Below are 23,299 nucleotides of genomic sequence, written 5' to 3'. Positions count from 1 at the left end.
CACGGTGAGTCTGAGATGTCTTCAAAAGTTTGTTGGACCCGGAATTTTCCAAGTTTGGGGGAGACTTCAGTCTCCGGTTTTCCTTACAAAGCGGAAAACTGAAAGAATTTATATAACAAAGAGAGAAATATTAGATTTTCGAATTATTTGCAACCAGTCACATTCAAAGTATATATAGTCTTATTTAAATTTTAGTAAAATTTATAGATCTAGAGCGAAAGCATACAGCATAACACCACGTGGGGGCGGTGACGCCCAAACCTTGGAAGTCACGGGTTGTTGACAGCTTGACTCTTCCTTTACATGTGCATCTACACTTTGTATCTCCGAAGCTCCGAACCTTGTGTTCCCTGACGATTCGTGCTTCATTCCGGGAAAGTTGGCGTCATGGGAGGAAACACTGAGGAGCTGTGCCAGGCGGTGTTAGGCTTCGTCACCGAGGGCACGTATCCCGAGGAGAGTGTAGTTGCTGGTAATTTCCCAGCAGCTGCTCTCGCCAGGGAACTCGAGCTTATATCAAAGGCGCGCGAGCAGGTAGAGGTACGGAATATCTAATGTCTATCTATGCACGTCAACGATTACTGACCAGCGCTGCTTTACTTGATTAGAATGAGATTAGCTCCTTGAGTCGCGAGAACACCTTCGATGCCGATGACTGGATTATCCAAGCGAAACAGCTTCATGCAGATATAGAACGCTCAAGATTGACTGCGCGAGAAATAGTCGCGCAGCATGAGCATACCGAACCCCTGCAGGCGAAGGTTGAGGATGCGAGGGCGAAAGTCGCCTTGGTTGAGACGGAGATTGCTTTCAATCAAGCCGTAGCGGGTACCCTCGAGGAGGTGCACCGTCTGTGTCAGCAGCTGGAAACAGGACGAGCTGCCCTCAGAAGTGGCCAGATCACCACCGCCATTGAGCAATTGGAGTCCACCGACACAGCTGTTGGAAAGGATGCCTTCTTTACCAACACAAATGTCATGGGTATACTTTCTGACGAGGTATCACTGTTGCGATCGGAGATTGTCGAGGCGCTTCGTTCGCGCTGGGCTGATCAATTGAAAGTTGACCGACAACAAGGCGAATTTCATGTCTCCTGCGGAAATGCAGATGCAGATTCTCTTGAGAGCACCATTACGTCGTTGGCCAGACTGGATATACTCACATCTGCCATTGAGAAACTACAAAAGGATCTCTTGTCTGCGATCGTAAATCCGATCTTGCTACCTCACCCTGATGGAACCAGCCATGGTGTGGTGGTGACGGAGACCAACATTCGCATTGAGCCTGAGGCCTCAAAGACAACCGCACTGGAGACCTTAGATCGCCTTTCCAGCGTTTTGGGCTACTTGCGACAGAATTTGCCGTCATCGGTGTCCGCGACTCTCTCCGAATCGTTCATTGTGACTATTTCCTCCAAGGCGATATCTGAGTGGCTATCGTCTGCTATTCCCACCGATCTAGGTGGCCTCGCCGAGTTTGAGAACGTCTTGAACCATGTTTTAGAGTTCACCAAGCAGATAGAGTCTTGGGGTTGGACTGGACAAGAAGAACTGGTCTCGTGGGTTAACCAAGCTCCACGCCTGTGGTTGACTCGGCGTAGAGTCGACTCGCTCGATAGCGTTCGCAAAGTCCTTGCCGCCAGCCAGGGAACAACGAAACAGGTCGAACGAATCGAAAAGGAAAAGGTTTCCCAGGCTGAGGGTGCTTTATTGGAGAATGCCGGCAATGATGACTGGGACGCGGATTGGGATGACGATAAAGAAGATGAGCCCAAGAAAGCAGAAACAGCAAAGCCCGAGGAAGAAGAGGAAGACGTTAGTGCGTGGGGTCTTGATGACGAGGACATCGAGGAGACTCCCGGTCTGGCCAAGCTACAGGCAACTGCTTCTACGGAAGACGATGATGCTGATGATGCCTGGGGCTGGGGGGATGAAGATGAAGATGATCATAAAGTCGATAATAAGACTTCCCAGTCCCAGAGCACAACAGCGAAAAACCAGACCGACAAGAAGAATACAACTGCATCCGTATCACCAAAGGAGGTCACCCTGAAGGAAGTCTTCACGATCACCGATATCCCTGAGTCTGTTCTTGGTGTCGTTCAGCAGCAAATCACCGATTCAAAGGATATTCTGCAGCCTGCGTAAGTGATACTATCCTGCTCATGCCTTCTTCGGCTTTTTTTTTTTTTTTTTTTTTTTCCGGCATCCAACTAACTAGAGCTCAGCCATGCCAATTCCCGCGTCGCCTCTTCTGGTGCTGGTCTTCTTGCACTGCCAACCTTGATCCTGGCTATGTTCAAAGCTACATCCTCCACATTCTACTCACTGAAGCTTACTTCAGGGCAGATGTACCTTTATAATGATAGTTTGTACCTTGCCGATGAAATCCGGAAACTGGTTGAGGAACATGAACTCTCCCGGCTTCAGCCAGATGTTGAAGCTTTGGAGAAATTTGGCAAACTTGCATATAGCAAAGAGATGCAGACGCAGCGCACCATCGTCACAGATCTGCTTGATGGAACCCAAGGATTTGGACAATGCTCCGAGCAGCCATTCCAAGCAGACTGCGAGAATTCTGTTAGTGCAACTGTCGATCGGATTCGCGATGTTTACAAAGAATGGCAACCCATACTGTCTCATTCTGCACTGCTCCAATCAGTTGGATCTCTCTTGTCTACCGTGATCAACAAGGTGGTCATTGATATCGAAGATTTGGGTGATATCTCGGAGGATCAGTCACGGCAACTGGTCTCCTTCTGTAACCAACTCTCCAAATTGGAGGACCTCTTCATTCCCGAAACACATGGTGATGCCGAGGCACTGCCCGTCACTGCCATATACGTTCCGAGCTGGCTCCGTTTCCAATATATGATCAATATCCTGGAGAGCTCCCTTGCCGATATCAAATTCCTTTGGCTCGAAGGGGAGCTGGGCTTGGAGTTCTCTGCTGAGGAAGTGATTGACCTGATCGAGGCCTTGTTTGCGGAGTCTGATTACCGACGACGTGCTATTTCAGACATTCGAAAAGCGCCCAGAGGATAAACCCCATCCACCCAATAGAAGTACAATTTATTCACCAGATATATGTTAAAGCTGTAGTGTATTGCAATCAACTATGTAGACTGAGTGGAGCCATCTCCGCGCTCTGCGCAAGTGTGCCGCACGGGTCACCGTATTTTTTCCTCACCCGCCGAAAATGCGACAGCCACCAAAAAAGATTCCATCTGCAACATCGGCAGCAATCTAAACGATTTTACAATGAGTGAAGATTTGGTCACTTCTGCTGCAGCAGAGTCTGCGCTGAGACAAGTCCGAGTGCAGCTTATCAGCCAGCAGGAGGATATTGCTCTGCCTGAAAGCACCGGCCCAATTCTTGTTCCTACTGGTGAGAATCCATTGCCGATCAAAAATAATAAATGGTAGTATCAAGTACTAACTCTTCCTCTAAAAGGACTTCGACGATATGCGCTGTCGACCCTTGTGAACAACCTTCTCTCAAGCGAAAAGCCCATTCCATTTGAGTTTTTGATCAATGGAACTTTTTTGCGGACCTCGATTGATGAATATTTGGTCGACAACGGCATCTCTGCTGAGACGACCCTCGAGATTGAATATGTTCGAGCTCTGATCCCGCCCCTGCACATCGCCTCGTTCCAGCACGATGACTGGGTTAGCGCCACAGACGTCCTTTCCACGACTTCGCCTGCTGCATCCTGGGCCTCAGGTGCGACTTTCACCAAGGGCCAGGAAAGAATCCTATCTGGAAGCTATGATGGTCTCCTTCGCATCTGGAACATGTCGTCTGAGACTATCGCGACCTCTCCTGCCGCCGCCGATGGTGGCCACACCGCCTCTATCAGAGCTGCCAAGTTCGTTTCCCCGAACCAGATCGCCTCGGCGGGTCTTGATCGCACGGTCCGATTGTGGAAGTATACCGAGGGTGAAGGTGGTTTCACTGGAAAGATTTCTCCTCAGCTCGAGCTGTACGGTCACAAGGCTGGAATTGAGTCACTAGCAGTTCATGCCAAGTCCAACCGTCTGTTGACTGGTTCTGCAGACAACACCGTTGGATTCTGGTCAACTAAGAAGGCTGATGCTCCGGCAGCACCTGAGAACTTGCTTCCTTCCAGCAATGCTCGGAACACAAAGCGCCGCAAGCTGAACACATCCGTCACCACACCTCAGCGTGGTCCTCTGACTCTTATGTCAGCTCACACTGCACCTGTCTCTGCTGCTATTTTCGACGGAAAAGATGCTACCGTTGGTTACTCGGCCTCATGGGATCACTCCCTGCGCACTTGGGATTTGGTCACTGGTTCTCTGGTTGATACTCGCACCACATCACACTCGCTCCTCTCCCTCGAGCACCTCCCCGAACTCAGCCTCTTGGCTGCCGGTACCGCTGCCCGCCATATCACTCTGATTGACCCCCGCGCATCTGCCACGACTGTGGCTGCCATGACTCTGCGAGGCCACACCAACGCTGTTGTCAGCTTGGCCCGTGACCCCCACAGCACATATGGTCTCATTAGCGGTAGCCACGACGGCACGTGCAGAATTTGGGATATCCGGTCCACCAAGACCGATAAGGAAGGTGTTGTTGGTGAGAGCGTTTACTCGATTACCCGGAAGAGCCTCGAGGAGGAGGGCAAGTCGGATAGCAAGCGGGTTGGTGGTGAAGGTGTTAAGGTGTTTAGCGTGTGCTGGGACAAGACGGTGGGCATTGTCAGCGCGGGTGAGGATAAGCGGATCCAAATCAACCGCGGCGAAGGCGTGCTGTCTTCGAAGGCATGAGTGCACATATGGGCCTGGCGTTTAACACTTGGTTGAGGGCAAAAGTTTAGACTTACACATATTTTTTTTCTGCTTACTTTTCCATCTTCGCGTATATCTTTAGCTCGGAATTGGATATATATCAGACTGCACCTGACAGTCACGACGACTTTGCCGTACATATAGTTTTGTTTTGAAGCTTCCATTCACCCCAGGTTTACGTCTAGCCTATAATACATCCACAGAGGGGTTCCATTCACATACAATCTGGCAAAAATCGAGTGCCAGGAATCAATCAAACGCCAAACCCATGCCTCTCGCGCAAAATAGTGAGACAATCCCATAAAAGTAACAATCGAACACGACACCACCAAGTTTATAGTCTGCGCTCCATGCGGTTCAACTTGACAGGAGTTTTGATCTATTGAGGTTTCGTTAGCTATGAGCTCGCATAGCGTTTTTGAGATATAACAGCGCAAGCTGAGATATCAAGAGAGCACTGGGAGGAATGGGGAAACCCACTTGAGTCCGTGTCCGCTGTCCCCTCACAGGCAAGCCCAGCGCATGACGTCGGCCGCGGTAAGTTCCGGTCTCTTTCATACGCTTGATATCGTTCAGAACTTCTCTGCGCAGGTCGTTCTCGATTTTCATATCGGACAGCACGGCTGTGAGGTCGAGGACCTGCTTGTTGGCCAGCTCGCCGACGCGGCAGGTCGGGTGGATGTTGAAGCGGGACATGAGGCGGCCGGAACTGTTGTTGCCAATTCCGAAGAAGGTCTCGAGGGACTTCTGTAGTGCTCAATGCATGTTAGTTGGGATATCGAGGTTGCGGGCGCAATCGTGAGGGCTGGCTTGCCTTGAGCAGGTTCCGCTCGGGGAAATTGACACCAAGGATGAAAACCTAAGCGTTATTAGCGGAGTTATTTTTAGAGGGTAGATTGGATCTTGACGGTGGCTATCATACCATCTTGAACTGTGTTGGCTGGCTGGTGTCCTGACAATCGTATGGAGCCGTCACTTGTTGCTCTCGTTGAACTCCGGGAGAAATCCTCCGTCAACGTTAACGTTTTTCCGAAGTCGATTGGTGCCTTGATTTAATGGCACCAACCCGTCTACTCTCCGCACGCCATTGCAAGCTGGCCTTCTTCCCCTCCCAATTGCTCCATCTTCCCCCTTTCACTGTATCCGACCAGAGCAGTGACAATTAGCAAGCATGTATTTCCGAAACCTCTTTGTGTCCCTTTTTTTGGTTTTCGCCGTCGGCTTTGCGCTGGCTCAGGCCGAAGAGGCGAAGGAGCCTCGCGGCCCTAAGATTACCTCCAAGGTGATTGACATTGATGTTCTAGCTCGGTCTATATGCAAGCGATACTTATTTTTTTGGTGATAGGTCTACTTCGATATTCAGCATGGAGATGAGTCTCTTGGTCGCATTGTGATGGGCTTGTACGGCAAGACCGTCCCTGAGGTTCGTATAACTATATCCCCATGGAATCAGCAATTGAGAATTATCGCTGACACTATTATTTCTATAGACCACTGAGAACTTCCGGTATGATGAATTTGCTAAGTCAAGGTACCCAACGTTTATCTTGGATATGCTAACCCACTTCTAGCGCTTTGGCTACCGGCGAGAAGGGCTTTGGTTACCAGGACTCTACTTTCCACCGTGTTATCAAGGATTTCATGATACAGGGTGGTGACTTCACCAAGGGAGATGGTTTGTAAACCTGCGGACAGGTTATATTACATGATACTAAGTGTGTATAGGCACCGGCGGAAAGTCGATCTACGGCAACAAATTCAAGGATGAGAACTTCAAGCTGCGTCACACCAAGAAGGGTCAACTGAGTAGGCATTTTCACTCTTTTGATTCGATCCCACAGGCATCTGACCATTCTTAGGCATGGCCAACGCTGGCAAGGACACCAATGGCTCTCAGTTCTTCATCACCACCGCTGTCACCTCGTTCGTATCCCCTGCAAGAATTCCTTCGATGCAATAACTAACTGAAACCACGCAGTTGGCTCGATGGCCGCCATGTCGTCTTCGGCGAGGTCCTCGAGGGCTACGAGATTGTCGACAAGATCCAAAACGTTCCCAAGGGACCCGGCGATAAGCCCAAGCTGGCGGTTAAGATCGTGAAGAGCGGTGAGCTCGAGCTTGAGCCCGAGACCGAGGACAAAGGTAGCCGCGATGAGCTCTAGACAGGTGACTGTCTGCGCGATGTTTCCTCTGCTGCTGGTCGGAAGTGGCTGATGATCTTGGATATCTTAAGAACCCGACCAAGAGCCGGGTGTCACCGACAAAGCTCCCGAAGCCCCCGATGCTCCCGAGACCACCACGCCATCTTACTCCCTGCAGCCGGCCGTGATTTTCTTCGTCCTGGTCGCCGTTGTGGGTATCTGGATTGCCCGTCGGCGAGGCCAGCAGCAACAGCAAGAGAAAGAACAGTATGACGCATAAGAGATGATGTTAGATCAATCATACATTATTTTTTTGACTTTCCGCCCCATAAATCCCTGGATTTCAATATCCGATAACTCTCATCATCATAACTTGATAGATCATCTGTGGATGTTACCTTGGTCACGTAGGTGGTAATATACTTTGGTGCCCAGGTGGACTAGTGGAAAATCATCCACTCAGATCATTCGCCTCCTGCCTTAGTCAGACAAGGCGTCCAGACCGCCCTCGAGCAGCAACTGGCGAGTGTAAATTTCTTCAGTGGCGGTAAATACCTAAGGAGTACTTCTGGTAAGTAGGTGTTTACACTATAAAGTTAGGTTCCTTTGAGGTATCTCCAATAGCCACACAGCGCCCCAAACTCTCCAACTTTTGTTGCCTCCTTCCCACAGACTTCATCCACCCGTTCTCTTTCTCTCTTGATTCAACCCCCCTCCATCATCCCTTTTTTCAATACTCTCTCTCTCTTTCTCTTCTCTCTAGAGTTCTTAGAATCCGGAGATTTGCATTTTTCTTCTTCTCTGTGGTTTTCCTGAGCTTTACTTGTTTGCCACTCGATCTTTTTTTTTTCTTATCGAGTTGAAACAGAAAAGCGATTTGATCTTTTCACCGTCTCTCTCTCTTCTCTCTCTCTCTAAAGGTACACTTTACGTGGATTTCTTATTCTTTGCAAGTATCTTTTCCAGATCACTTGCGCTTTATCTACGACCAACGAATCATTTCCGGTGAAGCAGAAAAAAACTGTACGGAATATCGTTCACCTGCGTCGGTCGAGATCGGACAGCTTCTAACTCTTGCTCTACAATAGACATTTCCAACCGCAAAAATGGCCGACGGTTTGCAAATGGGAAACCTTTCCCTCAACGAGTCTCAGCACGCCCCCCAGGGTAACGCCCCTGTGGGCCGTGCTGCCTACATTCCTCCTCACCTTCGCCAGCGTGGTCCTGGCCCCGCTCCCGGCCCCAGTGCTACCGCTGATGCCGCTCCTTCTGGCCCTGGCTTCGGTGGTCCTCGGTACAGTACCCAAAAGACCGACCCCTATGAAGCGACGACTGATTTTGTATTTTCTAGTGACGCTGGTGGCAACTGGGCCAACGCTAACGCTCCCAACTTCAGCCCTCGTGGCCCCGCGAACGGTATGCCCAGCTGGACTCCCGATGGAAAACTCCGACCCTTCAATCCAAATGCTTACGGAAACCCAGGATCCTCTTACGGTGGTGGCAGCAGCGGCGGTGGCGGCGGCAGCTACAGCGGTGGTGGAAGCTCTCAGCAAGCTCGCGGCTCAGGCGATGGCCAGTGGCGCGACGGCAAGCACGTTCCCGGTCCCGCCAATGCTCGCTTGGAGCGCGAGCTGTTCGGAGTGCCCAACGACCCCTCTAAGCAGCAGACTGGAATCAACTTCTCCAACTACGATGATATCCCCGTCGAGGCCTCCGGAAATGATGTCCCAGAGCCTGTTACCCAGTTCACTAACCCCCCTCTGGACGACCACCTGATCGCCAACATCAAGCTTGCCAGCTATGTCATTCCTACCCCCGTCCAAAAGTACTCAGTCCCCATCGTCATGAACGGCCGTGATCTTATGGCTTGTGCCCAGACTGGTTCCGGAAAGACTGGTGGTTTCCTTTTCCCTATCCTCTCTCAGGCTTTCCAGAACGGTCCTTCTGCCGCCCCTGCCCAGGGTGGTGGTGGTCAGTTCAGCTACGGCCGCCAGCGCAAGGCTTACCCCACCTCTCTCATTCTTGCTCCCACTCGTGAGCTGGTCTCTCAGATTTTCGAGGAGGCCCGCAAGTTCGCTTACCGCTCGTGGGTTCGCCCCTGTGTCGTTTACGGTGGTGCAGACATCGGCTCCCAGCTTCGTCAGATCGAGCGTGGTTGCGATCTCCTCGTTGCCACCCCCGGTCGTCTGGTTGATCTGATTGAACGTGGCCGTATCTCCCTGGCTAACATCAAGTACCTTGTTCTTGACGAGGCTGATCGCATGCTGGACATGGGTTTCGAGCCCCAGATTCGCCGCATTGTCGAGGGTGAGGATATGCCCGGTGTTGATGATCGTCAGACTCTCATGTTCTCGGCCACCTTCCCCCGCGATATCCAAATGCTTGCTCGTGATTTCCTCAAGGACTACATCTTCTTGTCCGTTGGTCGTGTCGGAAGTACTTCGGAGAACATCACCCAGAAGGTCGAGTATGTCGAGGATGCCGATAAGCGCTCCGTTCTGCTGGACATTCTCCACACCCACGGCAGCACTGGTCTGACTCTGATTTTCGTCGAGACCAAGCGCATGGCCGACTCGCTCTCTGATTTCCTCATTAACCAGCGCTTCCCTGCGACCGCCATTCACGGTGATCGTACCCAGCGCGAGCGTGAGCGTGCTCTGGAGCTCTTCCGTAACGGTCGCTGCCCTATTCTGGTTGCTACTGCCGTTGCTGCCCGTGGTCTCGATATTCCTAACGTGACCCATGTCATCAACTATGATCTCCCTACCGATATTGATGACTACGTCCACCGCATTGGTCGTACTGGTCGTGCCGGTAACACCGGTATCGCCACTGCTTTCTTCAACCGTGGCAACCGTGGTGTTGTTCGTGACTTGCTCGAGCTCCTGAAGGAGGCCCACCAGGAGGTTCCCGCTTTCCTGGAGAGCATTGCCCGTGAAGGTAGCGGATTCAGTGGTCGTGGCCGTGGTGGTGGTGGCCGTGGCCGTGGCGCTACTGCTACTCGTGACGTGCGTCGTGTCCCTGGCGGTATGGGTGGCGGCTTCGGCGGTGCCGGCGGCTACGGTGGCTCCGGTGGTGCTGCCCCCTCATACGGTAGCGGCTATGGCGGTGCTGCTGCTCCCTCCTACGGTGGCGGTGGTGGTGCTGGCTACGGCGGCGGCGGTGGTAGCTACGGCAACCCCTCCGGCTCCTCCGGCCCCTCTTCCTGGTGGTAAATCAGTCGTGGTCTTTTGACGATGCCCTCGGGTCTGATTGGCTCCCTTGCTTTATTTTCTTTTGTCTCTCGTTGACGGATACGATCAGATTGAGTCCCTGAGTTCTTTTCTACCTGTGCTATCTCTCAGGGACGGCTTTGTCATGACTGCACGACTTTCTTATGCTTGTTTTAGATTCATATTTTCCACGTTTGCGTATGCTTTAATCTGGTTTCCTTTGTTGTTCTTCTCATGTCTCTCTTCGCTGATTCCATCCATGGCTTTTCAATATTGCTTTGTATGGATACGAGGCATTCGCGCAGTCCGGTCTTCTTTTCTTGCCCCTGGGAGGCACTACTCTCTCGGGGCAACCTATGATCGAAACTGCATGAACATCATAGAATGCGTTGTCTTTTTTTTCCTATGTCCGCTCTCGTCAGATACCCCTTATGTTCGAGCATTCCCACTGGGGATACGTTCGAGTGACGCGCGTGCGCCGAGCGGAGATTGATGACTTTTCATCATCTCGAAAAGTTTTCTTTTTCTCTTCGCATTCATCTTCGGTGTTGTTATGGCTGCATTCATCATATGCAGCATAGACTTTTTACAGCGTCGGTATCTCATGGCGGACATTTGTTTCTGTTGCTGCCCTCGTGCGTTCTGCAGTCGATTTTCGAAAACACATGCGCTTTCTTTCTCCGGGCTTTTTCGGATACTGGTTATCTCGCCGTTACACCTCACGGCGCGGCTGGTGTTTTTCGAAGCCAAAAATGGGTATTCTTTGCATTCTGTATGGCGTTGGCTTGACCTGCAACTGCATGTCCTCTGCTATCGGGTCCGTGGAGGCTGATTGTCTCCGAATAGGAGCACCTTGCTTCATTTCCTTGTCTATTCTGATCATTTTTCTCGGACCTCGGGGAATGGGACGCTGTCGCCGCTGAAAGAATGGGTATGCTTATGAATTCTCGGGTTCGTTCGGAGGGGAAAAAACGAACCAACGGCCCTGAGATGGCCACGAGAAGGAAAGTTCTCTTATCCAATGAAAAGTGTTTCCAAATTTATTTTCTGGGATGTACGTAGGATCGAAGTAGGATTCAAGTATATGTAGGATTAGGGTTAATATGCTTCATTTGTAGGGGAACGTGCTGGATGTGATAATCAAAATTATATATCCATATATAATACACCTAAAAAGACATAAATATAAAAAGAGCAATAATATATATTAACTAGGTTAGATGAACGTCTTATCAATATATATTAGTTAACTAGTTATTACGTTGCTTACTCTATAAATTGCAAATCCAAATGCGTGGCATTATTAGATATGTAGGCATAGCCGCATATTAAACGCGTTCTCTCTGATACGGGTAGTTATCACACCAGCTATACCTTCATGGGCCACTCGGCTCTGCTTTCTTCCTCTTTTTCCGGCTTTTGAACTTCATTTTCCCTTTTCCCTTTTTCACTTGGCACTCCTTTTCACTTTTATCCTTTCTGTTTTTGTTTCTTTTCTTCTGTACTACTTCTGCCTCTTTCATCGGCCGCCTCCTAGGGGGCACTTCATATTACAACCTGCGATTCACCTACAATCTGATCGCGCACCTGTTACCGGTTTCAATCATCCAAAAATGGCCGATTTCGAAAACAGCATGATGGACGAGTCCTTCGCGGCTTCCGAAGCTGCGGATGATCAGTCTCACGGCATGACCGCCAGCGCGACGGTCGGTACAAGGCGGCAAGCGAACGGCACAATTGGCTCTGTCTACTCCGGTAACAAGATTCGACACCTGAAGAAAGATGATGGCATACCTCTATGGCGCAAAGATATCCAGTACCAATTCCTGAAGCTGGTCTTTGAGGATAAGACGCCCGTTTTTACGCGGTATCCCGACGGGCAGAAAGGAATGGACTTTGCGGATGTCTACATCAATGCAATGGCCCGGAGCAGCAAGACCAGCAAGATTCTAAAGGATAAACTGCAGAACGACAAACCTGCGGCTATCAATATGGCTATGGTCTGTCTGCTGGTCAATTTCGGTCGCATGAACACTACCCTGAACTGTACGCTTGCAGCTATGCCATAACATTACTTTACTTCCGTGCTAATTGCTATTGTCCTGGTTTCTAGTCTTCCCCGAAATGCGTGCTCAACTCCGAACCTACCACTCGATCCCCTCACTACAAGCGCATCAGGATTCCAATGCCTACAAGCAGCTGCAGGATGCTCCTCGTCTCAAGTCCATTCTCAAGGGTGCCTCAGAGGATGTAGACCAACCGAACACCCTGGAAAAGATTAAGCGACAGAATATACCCCGGACCAACCCAGTGAACTTGATTTTTGTTCTGGCGCAGTATGCCCCCAAAGTGTCGGAAACACACTTCTTTCCTCCGCGAGACTTCTTCGATTTGGTCATGAGATCTACACTTAGCAGCCAAAGTCGCGCTAGGGCGTTCCTCTGGCTGATGTGGTGGTATCTAGAGAGTGATTTCAGTCGCGATGCTGCTCTGAACAATCCGTTTGGTCCGGGTGTGGAAGGCGAGGGTTCGGAGGGTCTTCCTTTGAAAGTACCTGCCTTTGATATCCTGACAGAGGAACAGGCCAGTGAAGAGAATCTGGATACACCCGAGGAACAGGAATATGGAGAGTCCAAAAGATTAGAACGCAAGCGTACGTGTGCCTACTTCTGACAGCTATTGAAAATGGGACCCGACTAACATTTAGTACAGGCATTCTAGAAGAAGAGGAACCACTGCCGCGCATTCAGAAACGACCCAAGAAAGGTAAGCTCGGCATTCTGAATAACTATCATATATACACGTCCTCAGAGCGCTAACCTTCCCTAACCGCAGAATACGGCTTTGACGAAGAGTCATTCGCAGGAGACTATTCTGGTATGGGAGGTCGTGGCTCTGCTATGTCCACCCCTCTCCACCCTTCTGCCAAACGCAGCTTGGATGATGAGGACGACGAAATGACCCCTGGTCACTCTCGTCCCCGCCCTAAACAGGCCAAGCGGGAATCATCACTTAATCGGGCCGTGGGCCAACAGCGACTCATCTTGAAAACGAGGATGGAGCATACTCCCGATGCTTCCCCCGCTCCTCCGGGCCCCAACCATCCAGTTCTTAACCGCTTTATTGCCGAGCCTTCTCTTTCTTCAGCCCCTACTATGCGTCGGATGCGGCCACTTACACAGCACCAGATAGCCGTCGAGCAAAATCGTCGGCAGAGAATTGACTATCTGCTGGCCAAACGTAAATCAAACGCATACCGCGTTCTTCGTGCTAAACGGGAGAGTGAGATTCCTTTCGCGCGCTACGGTCGCTTGCTTCAGGGTTTGCCCGAGGGCTACGATACAGATGACGAAGAGACTTCGTGGGGCAAGGGTGGTCTCTTCCCGAACCCGGAAGAAGAGGATGACTTTGGAGAATGTGCAAACGTCTTTCTCTCTGTAGTGCGAAAAGCTGCCCGCCGACTCGATCGCTGGGATTACATCGAAGCCAATGGCCCCAAGAAGGATCGCAAGAGGGAGCGTGAGGAGCGATACCAGGCCAAGGCGGCCCTGGAAGCTGATGTGCGAAGCTCCAACAACCGATCCCGTCCTCGTCCCCGCCCCAGTGCTGCTGCCAAGCGTAAGTCTACGGGTGTAACGGGCACTCCTGGCACCACCAAGAAAGCTGCAGCGTCACATGCCAAGGGCAGTCATGGCCATCCTGATGGTTTGGGGGCCGTGCCATCGGCTATGGGTACCCCAACATGGGACCCGGAGCACGGACCCGATGACTACATGGAGGGGGAGCTGGACGATCTCGACCGTGAACTCCTTGGCGAAGTTTCTGGCGAAGAAGATGATGGAGGTGCCCCTCTCCGAGCCGATGAGGAAGGGGACTTCTCTGATGATCAGGACGACGAAGACGACGTGGACGGTGACGAAAATTCCTCTACCTATGAAGGCGCCAATGGTTACGCACGACATGAAGCTTCGTCCCCTGCCCCGAGAGGTCCAGCTGGCCCACGCGGGGAAGGGTATGGAGACGACGCGATGGAAGACTAATAGGGTTGGCGTTTTTTTTTTTCCCTTTTGAAATCTTGTGTATCACGATCTACTGTTTCTTATGTCTTTTCTCCTGTGTTCTAGGCGTATCATTCCCTTTCGGAATGGTTGTATTAAGTCAATTCCATCCAAGCCCTTGATATAAGTGGCCGGTACTACTTCAACATCCGATGCTGCATGTGATAATTCCCCTCTTTCTCCTCTCATACATCTGCCCACTTCCATAGCTTTGGATTGTTTTCCTTTCGACAATCTCAAATATTTTAATTATCCCCATTCAAAGCAAAAGCTCGATCATACGAGTACGGGAATCCGGTCTCAGAGTGGATACAATTGCTGTAGAGTGGTGCGGCCAACAATACGAAGCGGATTCCTAAGGCAAAAATCGTTGAGACACTTCATATTTGGACTTTTTTTCCCTCCTCTTCCTGAATTCACCCGAGTCAGCTTGAGATAAATAGCAAGGTAACCCTTGTTGCCCAATTGCTCCGAGGAAGTTTATATTTCCGGTAAGCGTCATATCCCGCTAAGCTGCCCCATTCTCCATTCTCCATTCTCTCCTTTCCCCATATCTACACATTTCGCTTCTGACACATTCCCAGACGCGCACAAAGCATCTTGTACAATATACTAAAGCTCTATCTACAACATCGGGATCACTTGGCCCCGTGGGACAAACGAAATACAGTTTGCTTTTTGTTGCGCCGGCCATTGGAGACTGTTTTCCTCCAGAGAACCCAACAGAAACGACGAACCTTGAAATCAACACACGACACGAACCAGAACTCATTTACCCATCATGACCGAACAGCCTCGCATCCTACGTCCGCGCCCGAGACGACCATTCGACCTGACGCCCGCTTCCACGGAGTCATCCGGACCCCCAACACCGGCCGAGCCAACAGGCACCGAGTACCTGAACCCGCAAGCAGACGCATCGAACTCAACGAACGTGAGCCGCACAGGATCAGTGATGAACCTGACCTCGTCGACGTTGTACGGCATCTACTCGCCGACGGCATTCGAAGGGTTCCGCGACGAGTCCAGCCCCTGGGGCACGGAGGCCAACAGCCCGGCGGCGGAGTTCCCGCCCGAGCCATTGCAGCGCGCAGCAGAGAAATCGGCCATCGAGCCGCGACGGATGGCGCTGCGGAGGACTCGGTCTCGGTTGAGCCATGGGTTGTTCCGGGGCGTGATCTTGCCGCAAGCATTGAGCAGCGTGCTACTCTTTGGATTTGGTCTTGCTTACGGTGTGATCACGGTTCATCTTCATGATAACCATTGGATTACACCTGTCAAGCTGGAGAATATTCATTACTACGATTCATGGCAGTACCTGGGCTTCTGGGGTTTGGCTGGTATTGCTCTGGGTAATCTGCTTCCTTGGCTGGATAGCTGGCGTGAGGGCGTGTCTGATTCGAAGCTTGCGAGTGCCAATGAGGAGGACAGTGAGGATCGCACCCCGTCCTGGGTTACTGTTGCTCGCAGTGTTGGAGCGTTTGTCGGAATTGCATTTGCTATGGTAAGTGGATAGGTGTTGTTCTCTACACTTCCCGTTTTTCTCTTTTTCTATGGGATAACGCTGACATTTGGGGGGGTTTTTTTTTCCACAGCGGAGACTCCCTTGGGAATCTACCACACAAGCATCGTTGACCCTCGCGCTCGCGAACCCCGTTCTTTGGTACCTGATTGACCGCACCACGACCGGCTTCGTCCTCTCGACCACCGTTGGCTTGGCCGGTATGGGAGTGGTTCTTGGCCTCAAGCCAGAGCTTGTGCCCACATCGACCGGCCCAACATTTGGTGCCAGTCTTCTGAATGGAACAGGATTGGAGAATGTGCTGGGTGCAGGCATCACACAGGAGAGCATTGCGGTTCGCACTTGGGTTGCCAGTGTCATTTTCTGCGCGTGCGTGTGCTTTGGAAACGTTGGCCGTCAGCTTGCCATCGGATCTGGCGTTAGAGATGTGATGAAGCCATGAGGCTCGAAAACCACCTGGATTTTCTGGTTCAGGATTGAGCATTCGAGCTTCACTGGGGAACGGCCCATATGGAGGGCACGGAACGTTTAATGTACATTTGAAATAATTTATGGCTCTGATAAAAAATTGTAATAGAAATCGGCTCTGCTCCGACTTGATTCGCTACCCAAAAAGCTGTACTTTGTCTTTGGTTATATATAGAAAACTCCCTTTCACAAGCTAAGCCATTATCCGCCGTCTACTGCCGTCTGTATATGAAAAAAACTGTAGAAGGCGGGCGAAATGTCCATTCAGAGTCATGTAATAAGACATCAACACCATTTGACAGACGTCACAAACCTATTCTTGTACGAGATTATTAGATATCCCTAAGGCTTACGATATTACAATGAGCGAGATTTTCAAGATCAAAATCATATTTAATATATTTGATTGGTATGTAGAATCAATCATTGCAATCCCTACTACATGACCGAGGTCAGCAGGCACTGCACCCAAGATCGACACCTTTGCCAGTTGGCACTTGGTCTCCATTCTCTATACGATTTCCGTACTTCATCAGACGAGTCTTCGTAGGAACGCTTTTTGAGTAGAATGTGAGTTTTGCGTTGTTCATGAAGAAGAAAAAAAGAAAGAGAAGATGGCGCTTCCGAGAAATCTCTTATGTATCCCAAGATCACGTGTCACGCTAAGGCCATCTTCATAATACTCGTCTCTTATTGGCTGATGATATAGTGGGCTGAGGTCGATCACGTAATACACTTTTTTGCTATCGAGCCCCGCCGCCGCAATCGGTCCAACCCCGCGAGTCATATTTTCTTCTTTTTCTTCTGTTCGTCATTTGTTATACCCTCTTCGCTTGTTTTAGGTATGTTATTCGATTCCTGATATCAATTGCTTTCAATTGCGGGTTGAATTTAAGAATTTAGTATCTAACAGACCTAGTGTCGACTGTCGGATCCATCATGTCTCAACAAAAGACTGGTATGTCCCTCTTGGCTTCATAGTTCCCCGGACTATGATAGTATTTGTCCCAGGCAGTTCAAGTTCAATTCTAATATGCCTAATTTGGGATTGAATAGCTATCATCTCCGTCTATGACAAGACTGGTCTGCTTGACCTGGCCAAGGGTCTGGTCAAGCAGGAAGTCCGTCTTCTCGCATCTGGCGGTACCGCCAAGATGATCCGTGAGGCTGGATTCCCTGTCGAGTGAGTTACCTCTGTCATCAATGGTGCAAGGAAATACAATAAGAAGCGCTATATTCAATAAGCAGCCCCGGAACTAACATTTTGTTTCAGGGATGTCTCCGCCATCACCAACGCCCCCGAGATGCTCGGTGGCCGTGTTAAGACCCTCCACCCCGCCGTGCACGGTGGTATCCTCGCCCGTGATATCGATTCCGACGAGAAGGACCTCGCCGAGCAGAAGATCTCCAAGGTCGACTACGTCGTCTGCAACCTGTACCCCTTCAAGGAGACCGTCGCTAAGGTCAACGTCACCATCGATGAGGCCGTGGAGGAGGTCGACATTGGCGGCGTGACTCTGCTCCGCGCTGCGGCCAAGAACCACAAGCGTGTGACCATCCTGTCAGACCCCCGCGACTACTCTGATTTCCTCAAGGAGCTCGAGGCCGGCTCCATCAACGAGGCTAGCCGCAAGCTGTACGCCCTCAAGGCATTCGAGCAGACTGCCGACTACGACTCCGCTATTTCTAGCTTTTTCCGCAAGGAGTATGCTGGCAACGGTCTGCAGCAACTCTCTCTGCGCTACGGTACCAACCCCCACCAGAAGCCCGCCTCTGCCTACATGGTTCAGGACAAGCTGCCCTTCAAGGTCCTCAACGGATCCCCTGGTTACGTTAACCTACTCGATGCCCTGAACGCCTGGCCTCTGGTTAAGGAGCTCAAGCAGGCTCTTGGCTTCCCCGCCGCTGCCAGCTTCAAGCACGTTTCCCCCGCTGGTGCCGCTATCGGTGTGCCCCTGAACGAGAAGGAGCGCAAGGTGTACATGGTGGACGATATCAAGGATATCGAGACCTCCGGTCTGGCTCAGGCTTACGCTCGTGCCCGTGGTGCCGACCGCATGTCCAGCTTCGGTGACATTCTGGCCCTCAGTGACATCGTCGATGTCCCCACAGCCAAGATCATCTCCCGTGAGGTGTCCGACGGTGTCATCGCCGCCGGCTACGAACCCGAGGCTCTGGCTATCCTCTCCAAGAAGAAGGGCGGCAAGTACCTTGTCCTCCAGATGGACGAGGACTACACCCCGGCTCCCGAGGAGACCCGCACCCTGTACGGTGTCCAGCTGACCCAGCACCGCAACGACGTTGTCATCTCCCCCAGCAAGACCTTCAACACCGTCATCACCCCCAAGAACACCGCCTCCCTCCCTGAGGCTGCTCTCCGTGACTTGACCGTCGCCACCATTGCCCTCAAGTACACCCAGTCCAACTCCGTCTGCTACGCCCTGAACGGTCAAATCATCGGCTTGGGCGCCGGCCAGCAGAGCCGTATCCACTGCACCCGCTTGGCCGGTGACAAGGCCGACAACTGGTGGATGCGCTTCCACGAGCGCGTCATCGGCATCAAGTGGAAGCAGGGCACCAAGCGTGCTGATAAGTCCAACGCCATCGACCTGCTCTGCTCGGGCCAGACCCCCCGCACCGACGCCGAGACCGTTGAGTACGAGCGCGTCTTCGAGGAGGTCCCCGCTCCCTTCACCCAGGAGGAGCGTGAGGCTTGGCTCCAGAAGCTCGGCGAGGTCGCTGTCTCGTCCGATGCCTTCGTAAGTAATTCCCTTCTATGTTCGCGTGGCAAATTCTAATTGTCTTCTCTAGTTCCCCTTCATCGACAACGTCTTCCGTGCTGCCCGCTCAGGTGTCAAGTACATCGCTGCCCCTACTGGCAGCCAGAACGACACCCCCGTCTTCGAGACTGCCGAGAAGCTGGGCATCACCTTCGTCGAGCAGGGCGTCCGTCTCTTCCACCACTAGATTGTTCTACTGGTTGTCGTCCTTCGATGTCTTTTTACTCTATTCCCCTTTCCCTTTTTCCTCTCGTAAAAAAAAGATGCCATCTCGGTGGTTCCCACTGGTGGATATTCGTATGATGATGATGTCAGGTTTTCCTTTATGATTTAGATAAATTTATACATATATTTCAGTACACGTGCTACAAACACAGTGTGTAGTTTGTTACATTAGGTCTTTACCCCAACAACAAGAAGGCGAATCAGGTAAGAGATGCCCATTTTTTCCTCCGAAGGTAATATTGGACCTAATATGTCGCAATTAGGGTTGCCTAGAACAGAAGCTTGTTTTTCTTCTCACAATCGATCCTAAAGTCTGAACAACTTTAGCATATTCTCCTATTGGATGTCCTCGTTCAGCCCAAATGAACCGTTGCAACATCGAATGATTTCTCCGTCGGAGCTCCGCTGAAGCGAGGGGGTGATCATCAAACTAGCACGCGTCTCCTGAGATAAGACAAAAGCAAAAACACCAAGCATCTGGGGAAAAACTAAGCAATAACACACAGCATTGGCAGAATGAACAGAAATTGCGATTGTCTTCCCTATTGGGCTATTCCAGAGATATCGATGTTGACTCAACATCCCCAGCCGCCCTAACCAGGATGTTGATATCTACTCCGTAGCGTCGAACATTTAATCGCGCTTTCTTTGTCTCATAGATACTGCAGATTATATCCAATCAGATCTGCCAAATTTGATTAGTGCTTTTTCGTCATCGCAGATGGGGAAATTAGTGTTGCAATCATACCATTGTGATTAGCTGCCCCGGCGTGTATATCAAGGGGGAAAATCCCCCTGTCCCTGCAAGATGGCCAGGTACCATCACATCTCTAATTGTTTCTCGAGATGCTTGTACGTCAGGTTTGTGTCGCTCTGGCGATCGCTTCTCTTTCTGGAGCTGTCCCAGCACCAGTGAAGCATGTCTTGCATGAAAAGCGAAGTGAGCATGTGGACTGGGTGAAAGGCGAGCGCATTAAGCGCGATTCCGTGCTGCCTGTTCGGATTGGTCTTACTCAGAATAACTTGGAGAAGGGTGATGAGTATCTCATGGCTGTGTAAGTTGTTTTTTTATGTGTATGTGTGGCTTCATGGCATGCGTGGTTACTAATACCTGTATAGTTCTGACCCGAGCTCTCCCAAGTATGGACAGTATTGGACTTCAGAGGAAGTTCATGATTTGTTCGCTCCTTCAAAGGTTTCGGTTGACTCTGTTCGTCGCTGGCTTGAATCTTCTGGGATTCATGGATCCCGGATTGTACACACCGATAACAAGGGATGGTTGGCTTTTGATGCCTATGCACATGAAGTAGAGGCTTTGTTCAAGGCTGAGTTCTATGAACATGAACATGCTAGCACTTCCAGCCTTAAGATTGGTTGCGAGGAGTAAGTCTTTTTGCTGCTTTTAACTGCTTTGGGCTCTTTTAACAGTGTTAGGTATCATGTCCCTGAGAACATCCAGTCGCACATTGACTATATTACTCCCGGTGTCAAGCTGAGTCCCATTGTCAAGAAGAAGCTCAGTTCCATCGACAAGAGGAGCACCGTGGCGAAGCGAGCGTCGCACTTGGCTCATTCGAAGTCCACAGATGACTATATCACAACTGCGGTTATTTCTGAGAAGGCGAAGTCACTTCCTGCGGATCTCCAGAAATGCGGAACTCAGATGACTCCGGCCTGCATCAAGGCGTTGTACCACATCCCAGACGCCAAGAAGGCAGCCGAGGGCAACTCGCTTGGTCTCTACGAGCAGGGTGACTACTTCGCGAAGTCAGATATTGATCTCTACTACAAAGCCTATGCTCCTTGGATCCCTCAGGGCACTTATCCCATTCCTGCCTTGATTGATGGAGCCAACTTCTCGGTGCCTGATTACAGCGCGCTGAATGGTGGTGAAGCGGATATTGACATTGACATGGCGTAAGTACAACCCCCCACCCCCCACAACCCGCTTTTCTGTCTTTTTGTTAACAACGCCAGTTATGCGCTTATCTACCCCCAGTCCGTGACTCTTTACCAGGTTGATGACCAGATATATGAACCGAAGGAGGTTGCGACCACCAACCTGTTTAACACTTTCCTTGACGCTCTCGATGGTGTATGTTCATAATCTTCCAGAAATCAAATGTATCTTGCTAACAAATCCAGTCTTACTGCACATACAGTGCCTTTGGTGAGACAGGCGACAACCCTGATATTGATGCAGTCTACCCCAACCCGAGCGCCGGTGGTTACAAAGGTAGCATACCATTTCCACCAACCAGACTGATCTAATCGCTCACACAATAACAGGCCAGCTTCAGTGTGGTGTATACAAGCCCACAAACGTGATCAGCGCCTCCTACGGCCAAGCCGAAGCCGATCTCCCCGTAGCCTACACTAAGCGCCAATGCAACGAATTCCTAAAGCTCGGCCTGCAGGGCCACTCCATCCTCTTCGCCTCCGGTGACTACGGTGTGGGCTCGTTTCACGGCGACGGAGCCGCCAACGGATGTCTAGGACCCGAGGGAAAGATCTTCAACCCACAATACCCCTCTAACTGCCCCTACGTGACCTCTGTCGGAGGCACCATGCTCTACGCTGACCAGACCGTCAAGGACGCCGAGAGCGTGATGCACGCTGACTTGGGTGGCGCTTCCGCCAACTTCAGCAGCGCCGGCGGCTTCTCCAACTACTTCCCTCAACCTGAATACCAGAAGAAAGCCGTGGAGAAGTACTTCAAGGACGCCAAACTGACTTACCCGTACTACTCTGAGTTGGAAGTCAACCTGAATACGACAGACGGTCTCTACAACCGTATTGGTCGTGCTTATCCTGATGTGTCGGCCAATGGCGCCGTGTTCCCTGCTTACACTAATGGAAGCTTGGAGCACTACTATGGTTCTAGCTTGGCGTCGCCATTGTTTGCTTCGGTTCTGAACTTGGTAAGTTGGGAGGTTGGGATTTTCGCTTGTTGACTGTGCTAATGACCTTGGTGGTAGATTAACGAGGAACGTATTCACAAGGGCAAGGGACCTATTGGTTTCGTGAACCCCGTGCTTTACGCTCACCCGCATGTTCTCAATGACATTACCAACGGCACCAATGTTGGATGTGGTTCGGACGGCTTCAGTGCTATTCCAGGGTAAGTACAGTCGTTTACATTGGCGATGAGATTTTTACTGACCTACTATGTAGATGGGATCCGGCTACCGGATTGGGCACACCAAACTATCCTAAGTTGAAGAAGCTGTTCTTGTCTCTTCCTTGAGATGAATAAGAACAGAGCTTGTGTGACAGACTTGTATACTAAGTGATATCAAGGGTCTCCTTGCTGAGCATCAAGTATCAAGTTACTCTGGATCGCTGGTGTATTGGGATTTCTCTATGATTCTTATGACCAGTTTGTCCTTCTTTGTTTCATTTTTTGGTTATTCATGTCTATATATGTCTATGTCTATATGTCCGAATTCAATGTGAGATGGTTTTATATGGCACGTAGACCCCTAAGTGCAGTGAGATGCTGGAGCAGATTATCTGTAGGTTATTAGGGTGTACCTAGGGAGAGGAGGGTTGAGGACCAGGGGGGGTTTATAGTCGCGGGTTGGGACGTGGTTCCTTCCGGAAAGATGATTTCAATTACCTAATTAGGCAGAGAGATGTAGGGTAGGAAGGAACGACCCGATGTCGAATTGAAGTGGAACGAGATAGTCACTTTGGAAACTGCATACCTACCCACCTGGGCAACTGCCGCATTCCCCGTTTCCCCATTTGACCAAGGGACTAACTAGGCCAAAGTTTCTTCGTTGCATTACTGCTATTGAATAAATAAATTTACACCGGCAGCTGCACAGGATACAGCTGTGCGGTAGGCTGCCATCATGGCTATCATATTTCATTTAGGATTTAGGACAAAGAAAGCAAACAGAATACTTTTATCCCAACTAGCTGATTTTCTATGTCTACCAGACTATATTCAATAGCGTAGTACGGAGTATCAGAGCCCAACGAAGGATAGAAAAGAGCCATCAAAGTCGACAGCATTTGAATCGGCCCCTACATAGAGCCTACAAATAGTACATCTGTCGGCTTATACAGCT

The 23,299-nt window shown here is 50.7% G+C and overlaps 9 protein-coding genes across 9 annotated transcripts; 8 read left to right on the top strand and 1 right to left on the bottom strand.

The window, feature by feature from the left end:
- Nucleotides 1–387: 387 nt before the first annotated feature.
- Nucleotides 388–3,044, top strand: N7455_005544 (uncharacterized protein; the record flags this gene model as incomplete). Its single annotated transcript, XM_040957098.2, has 3 exons — nucleotides 388–540; nucleotides 609–2,143; nucleotides 2,228–3,044. 3 exons carry the CDS (start codon nucleotides 388–390, stop codon nucleotides 3,042–3,044), a joined length of 2,505 nt encoding a protein of 834 aa, XP_040812346.2.
- A 216-nt stretch (nucleotides 3,045–3,260) lies between these two features.
- On the top strand, nucleotides 3,261–4,796 carry N7455_005543 (WD repeat WDR12/YTM1 family ribosome biogenesis protein; the record flags this gene model as incomplete). Its single annotated transcript, XM_040957071.2, has 2 exons — nucleotides 3,261–3,387; nucleotides 3,454–4,796. The coding sequence occupies 2 exons, from the start codon at nucleotides 3,261–3,263 to the stop codon at nucleotides 4,794–4,796; spliced, it is 1,470 nt and encodes a 489-aa protein (XP_040812493.2).
- Nucleotides 4,797–5,151: 355 nt separating this feature from the next.
- On the bottom strand, nucleotides 5,152–5,742 carry N7455_005542 (mitochondrial 37S ribosomal protein uS13m; the record flags this gene model as incomplete). Its single annotated transcript, XM_065605060.1, has 4 exons — nucleotides 5,152–5,196; nucleotides 5,298–5,564; nucleotides 5,632–5,676; nucleotides 5,740–5,742. 4 exons carry the CDS (start codon nucleotides 5,740–5,742, stop codon nucleotides 5,152–5,154), a joined length of 360 nt encoding a protein of 119 aa, XP_065461960.1.
- A 246-nt stretch (nucleotides 5,743–5,988) lies between these two features.
- N7455_005541 (uncharacterized protein) lies at nucleotides 5,989–7,238 on the top strand (the record flags this gene model as incomplete). Its single annotated transcript, XM_040957187.2, has 8 exons — nucleotides 5,989–6,099; nucleotides 6,163–6,240; nucleotides 6,308–6,324; nucleotides 6,389–6,492; nucleotides 6,543–6,623; nucleotides 6,677–6,740; nucleotides 6,796–6,959; nucleotides 7,051–7,238. 8 exons carry the CDS (start codon nucleotides 5,989–5,991, stop codon nucleotides 7,236–7,238), a joined length of 807 nt encoding a protein of 268 aa, XP_040812478.2.
- Nucleotides 7,239–8,064: 826 nt separating this feature from the next.
- Nucleotides 8,065–10,173, top strand: N7455_005540 (DEAD/DEAH box helicase; the record flags this gene model as incomplete). Its single annotated transcript, XM_065605059.1, has 3 exons — nucleotides 8,065–8,252; nucleotides 8,310–8,374; nucleotides 8,441–10,173. The coding sequence occupies 3 exons, from the start codon at nucleotides 8,065–8,067 to the stop codon at nucleotides 10,171–10,173; spliced, it is 1,986 nt and encodes a 661-aa protein (XP_065461959.1).
- Nucleotides 10,174–11,783: 1,610 nt separating this feature from the next.
- N7455_005539 (uncharacterized protein) lies at nucleotides 11,784–14,210 on the top strand (the record flags this gene model as incomplete). Its single annotated transcript, XM_040957119.2, has 4 exons — nucleotides 11,784–12,216; nucleotides 12,284–12,823; nucleotides 12,883–12,936; nucleotides 13,006–14,210. 4 exons carry the CDS (start codon nucleotides 11,784–11,786, stop codon nucleotides 14,208–14,210), a joined length of 2,232 nt encoding a protein of 743 aa, XP_040812399.2.
- Nucleotides 14,211–15,009: 799 nt separating this feature from the next.
- N7455_005538 (INSIG family protein) lies at nucleotides 15,010–16,192 on the top strand (the record flags this gene model as incomplete). The annotated part of the gene is made up of 2 exons (XM_040957218.2): nucleotides 15,010–15,732; nucleotides 15,824–16,192. 2 exons carry the CDS (start codon nucleotides 15,010–15,012, stop codon nucleotides 16,190–16,192), a joined length of 1,092 nt encoding a protein of 363 aa, XP_040812354.2.
- Nucleotides 16,193–17,031: 839 nt separating this feature from the next.
- N7455_005537 (phosphoribosylaminoimidazolecarboxamide formyltransferase/IMP cyclohydrolase) lies at nucleotides 17,032–19,314 on the top strand. Its single transcript, XM_040957140.2, has 5 exons — nucleotides 17,032–17,060; nucleotides 17,138–17,176; nucleotides 17,275–17,401; nucleotides 17,492–18,977; nucleotides 19,030–19,314. Exons 2-5 carry the CDS (start codon nucleotides 17,158–17,160, stop codon nucleotides 19,183–19,185), a joined length of 1,788 nt encoding a protein of 595 aa, XP_040812463.1. The 5' UTR covers nucleotides 17,032–17,060; nucleotides 17,138–17,157; the 3' UTR covers nucleotides 19,186–19,314.
- A 755-nt stretch (nucleotides 19,315–20,069) lies between these two features.
- On the top strand, nucleotides 20,070–22,470 carry N7455_005536 (S53 family peptidase; the record flags this gene model as incomplete). Its single annotated transcript, XM_040957166.2, has 8 exons — nucleotides 20,070–20,278; nucleotides 20,343–20,606; nucleotides 20,658–21,140; nucleotides 21,201–21,318; nucleotides 21,369–21,459; nucleotides 21,513–22,144; nucleotides 22,202–22,344; nucleotides 22,398–22,470. The coding sequence occupies 8 exons, from the start codon at nucleotides 20,070–20,072 to the stop codon at nucleotides 22,468–22,470; spliced, it is 2,013 nt and encodes a 670-aa protein (XP_040812497.2).
- Nucleotides 22,471–23,299: the final 829 nt, after the last annotated feature.

The sequence above is a fragment of the Penicillium solitum genome (assembly GCF_028829755.1).
Source record: "Penicillium solitum strain IBT 25940 chromosome Unknown utg000003l_segment0_segment0, whole genome shotgun sequence".
NCBI classification, from domain to species: domain Eukaryota; kingdom Fungi; phylum Ascomycota; class Eurotiomycetes; order Eurotiales; family Aspergillaceae; genus Penicillium; species Penicillium solitum.
Note: the sequence above shows the minus strand (reverse complement) of the source record. Positions and strands in the feature narration are given on the sequence as shown.

Bases quoted from the DNA above. Each gene is read 5' to 3' on its own strand.
- N7455_005537 (XM_040957140.2), top strand. The intron at 17,402-17,491 runs GTGAGTTACCTC...ATTTTGTTTCAG, and splicing joins GAGGCTGGATTCCCTGTCGA to GGATGTCTCCGCCATCACCA. The intron at 18,978-19,029 runs GTAAGTAATTCC...TGTCTTCTCTAG, and splicing joins CTGTCTCGTCCGATGCCTTC to TTCCCCTTCATCGACAACGT.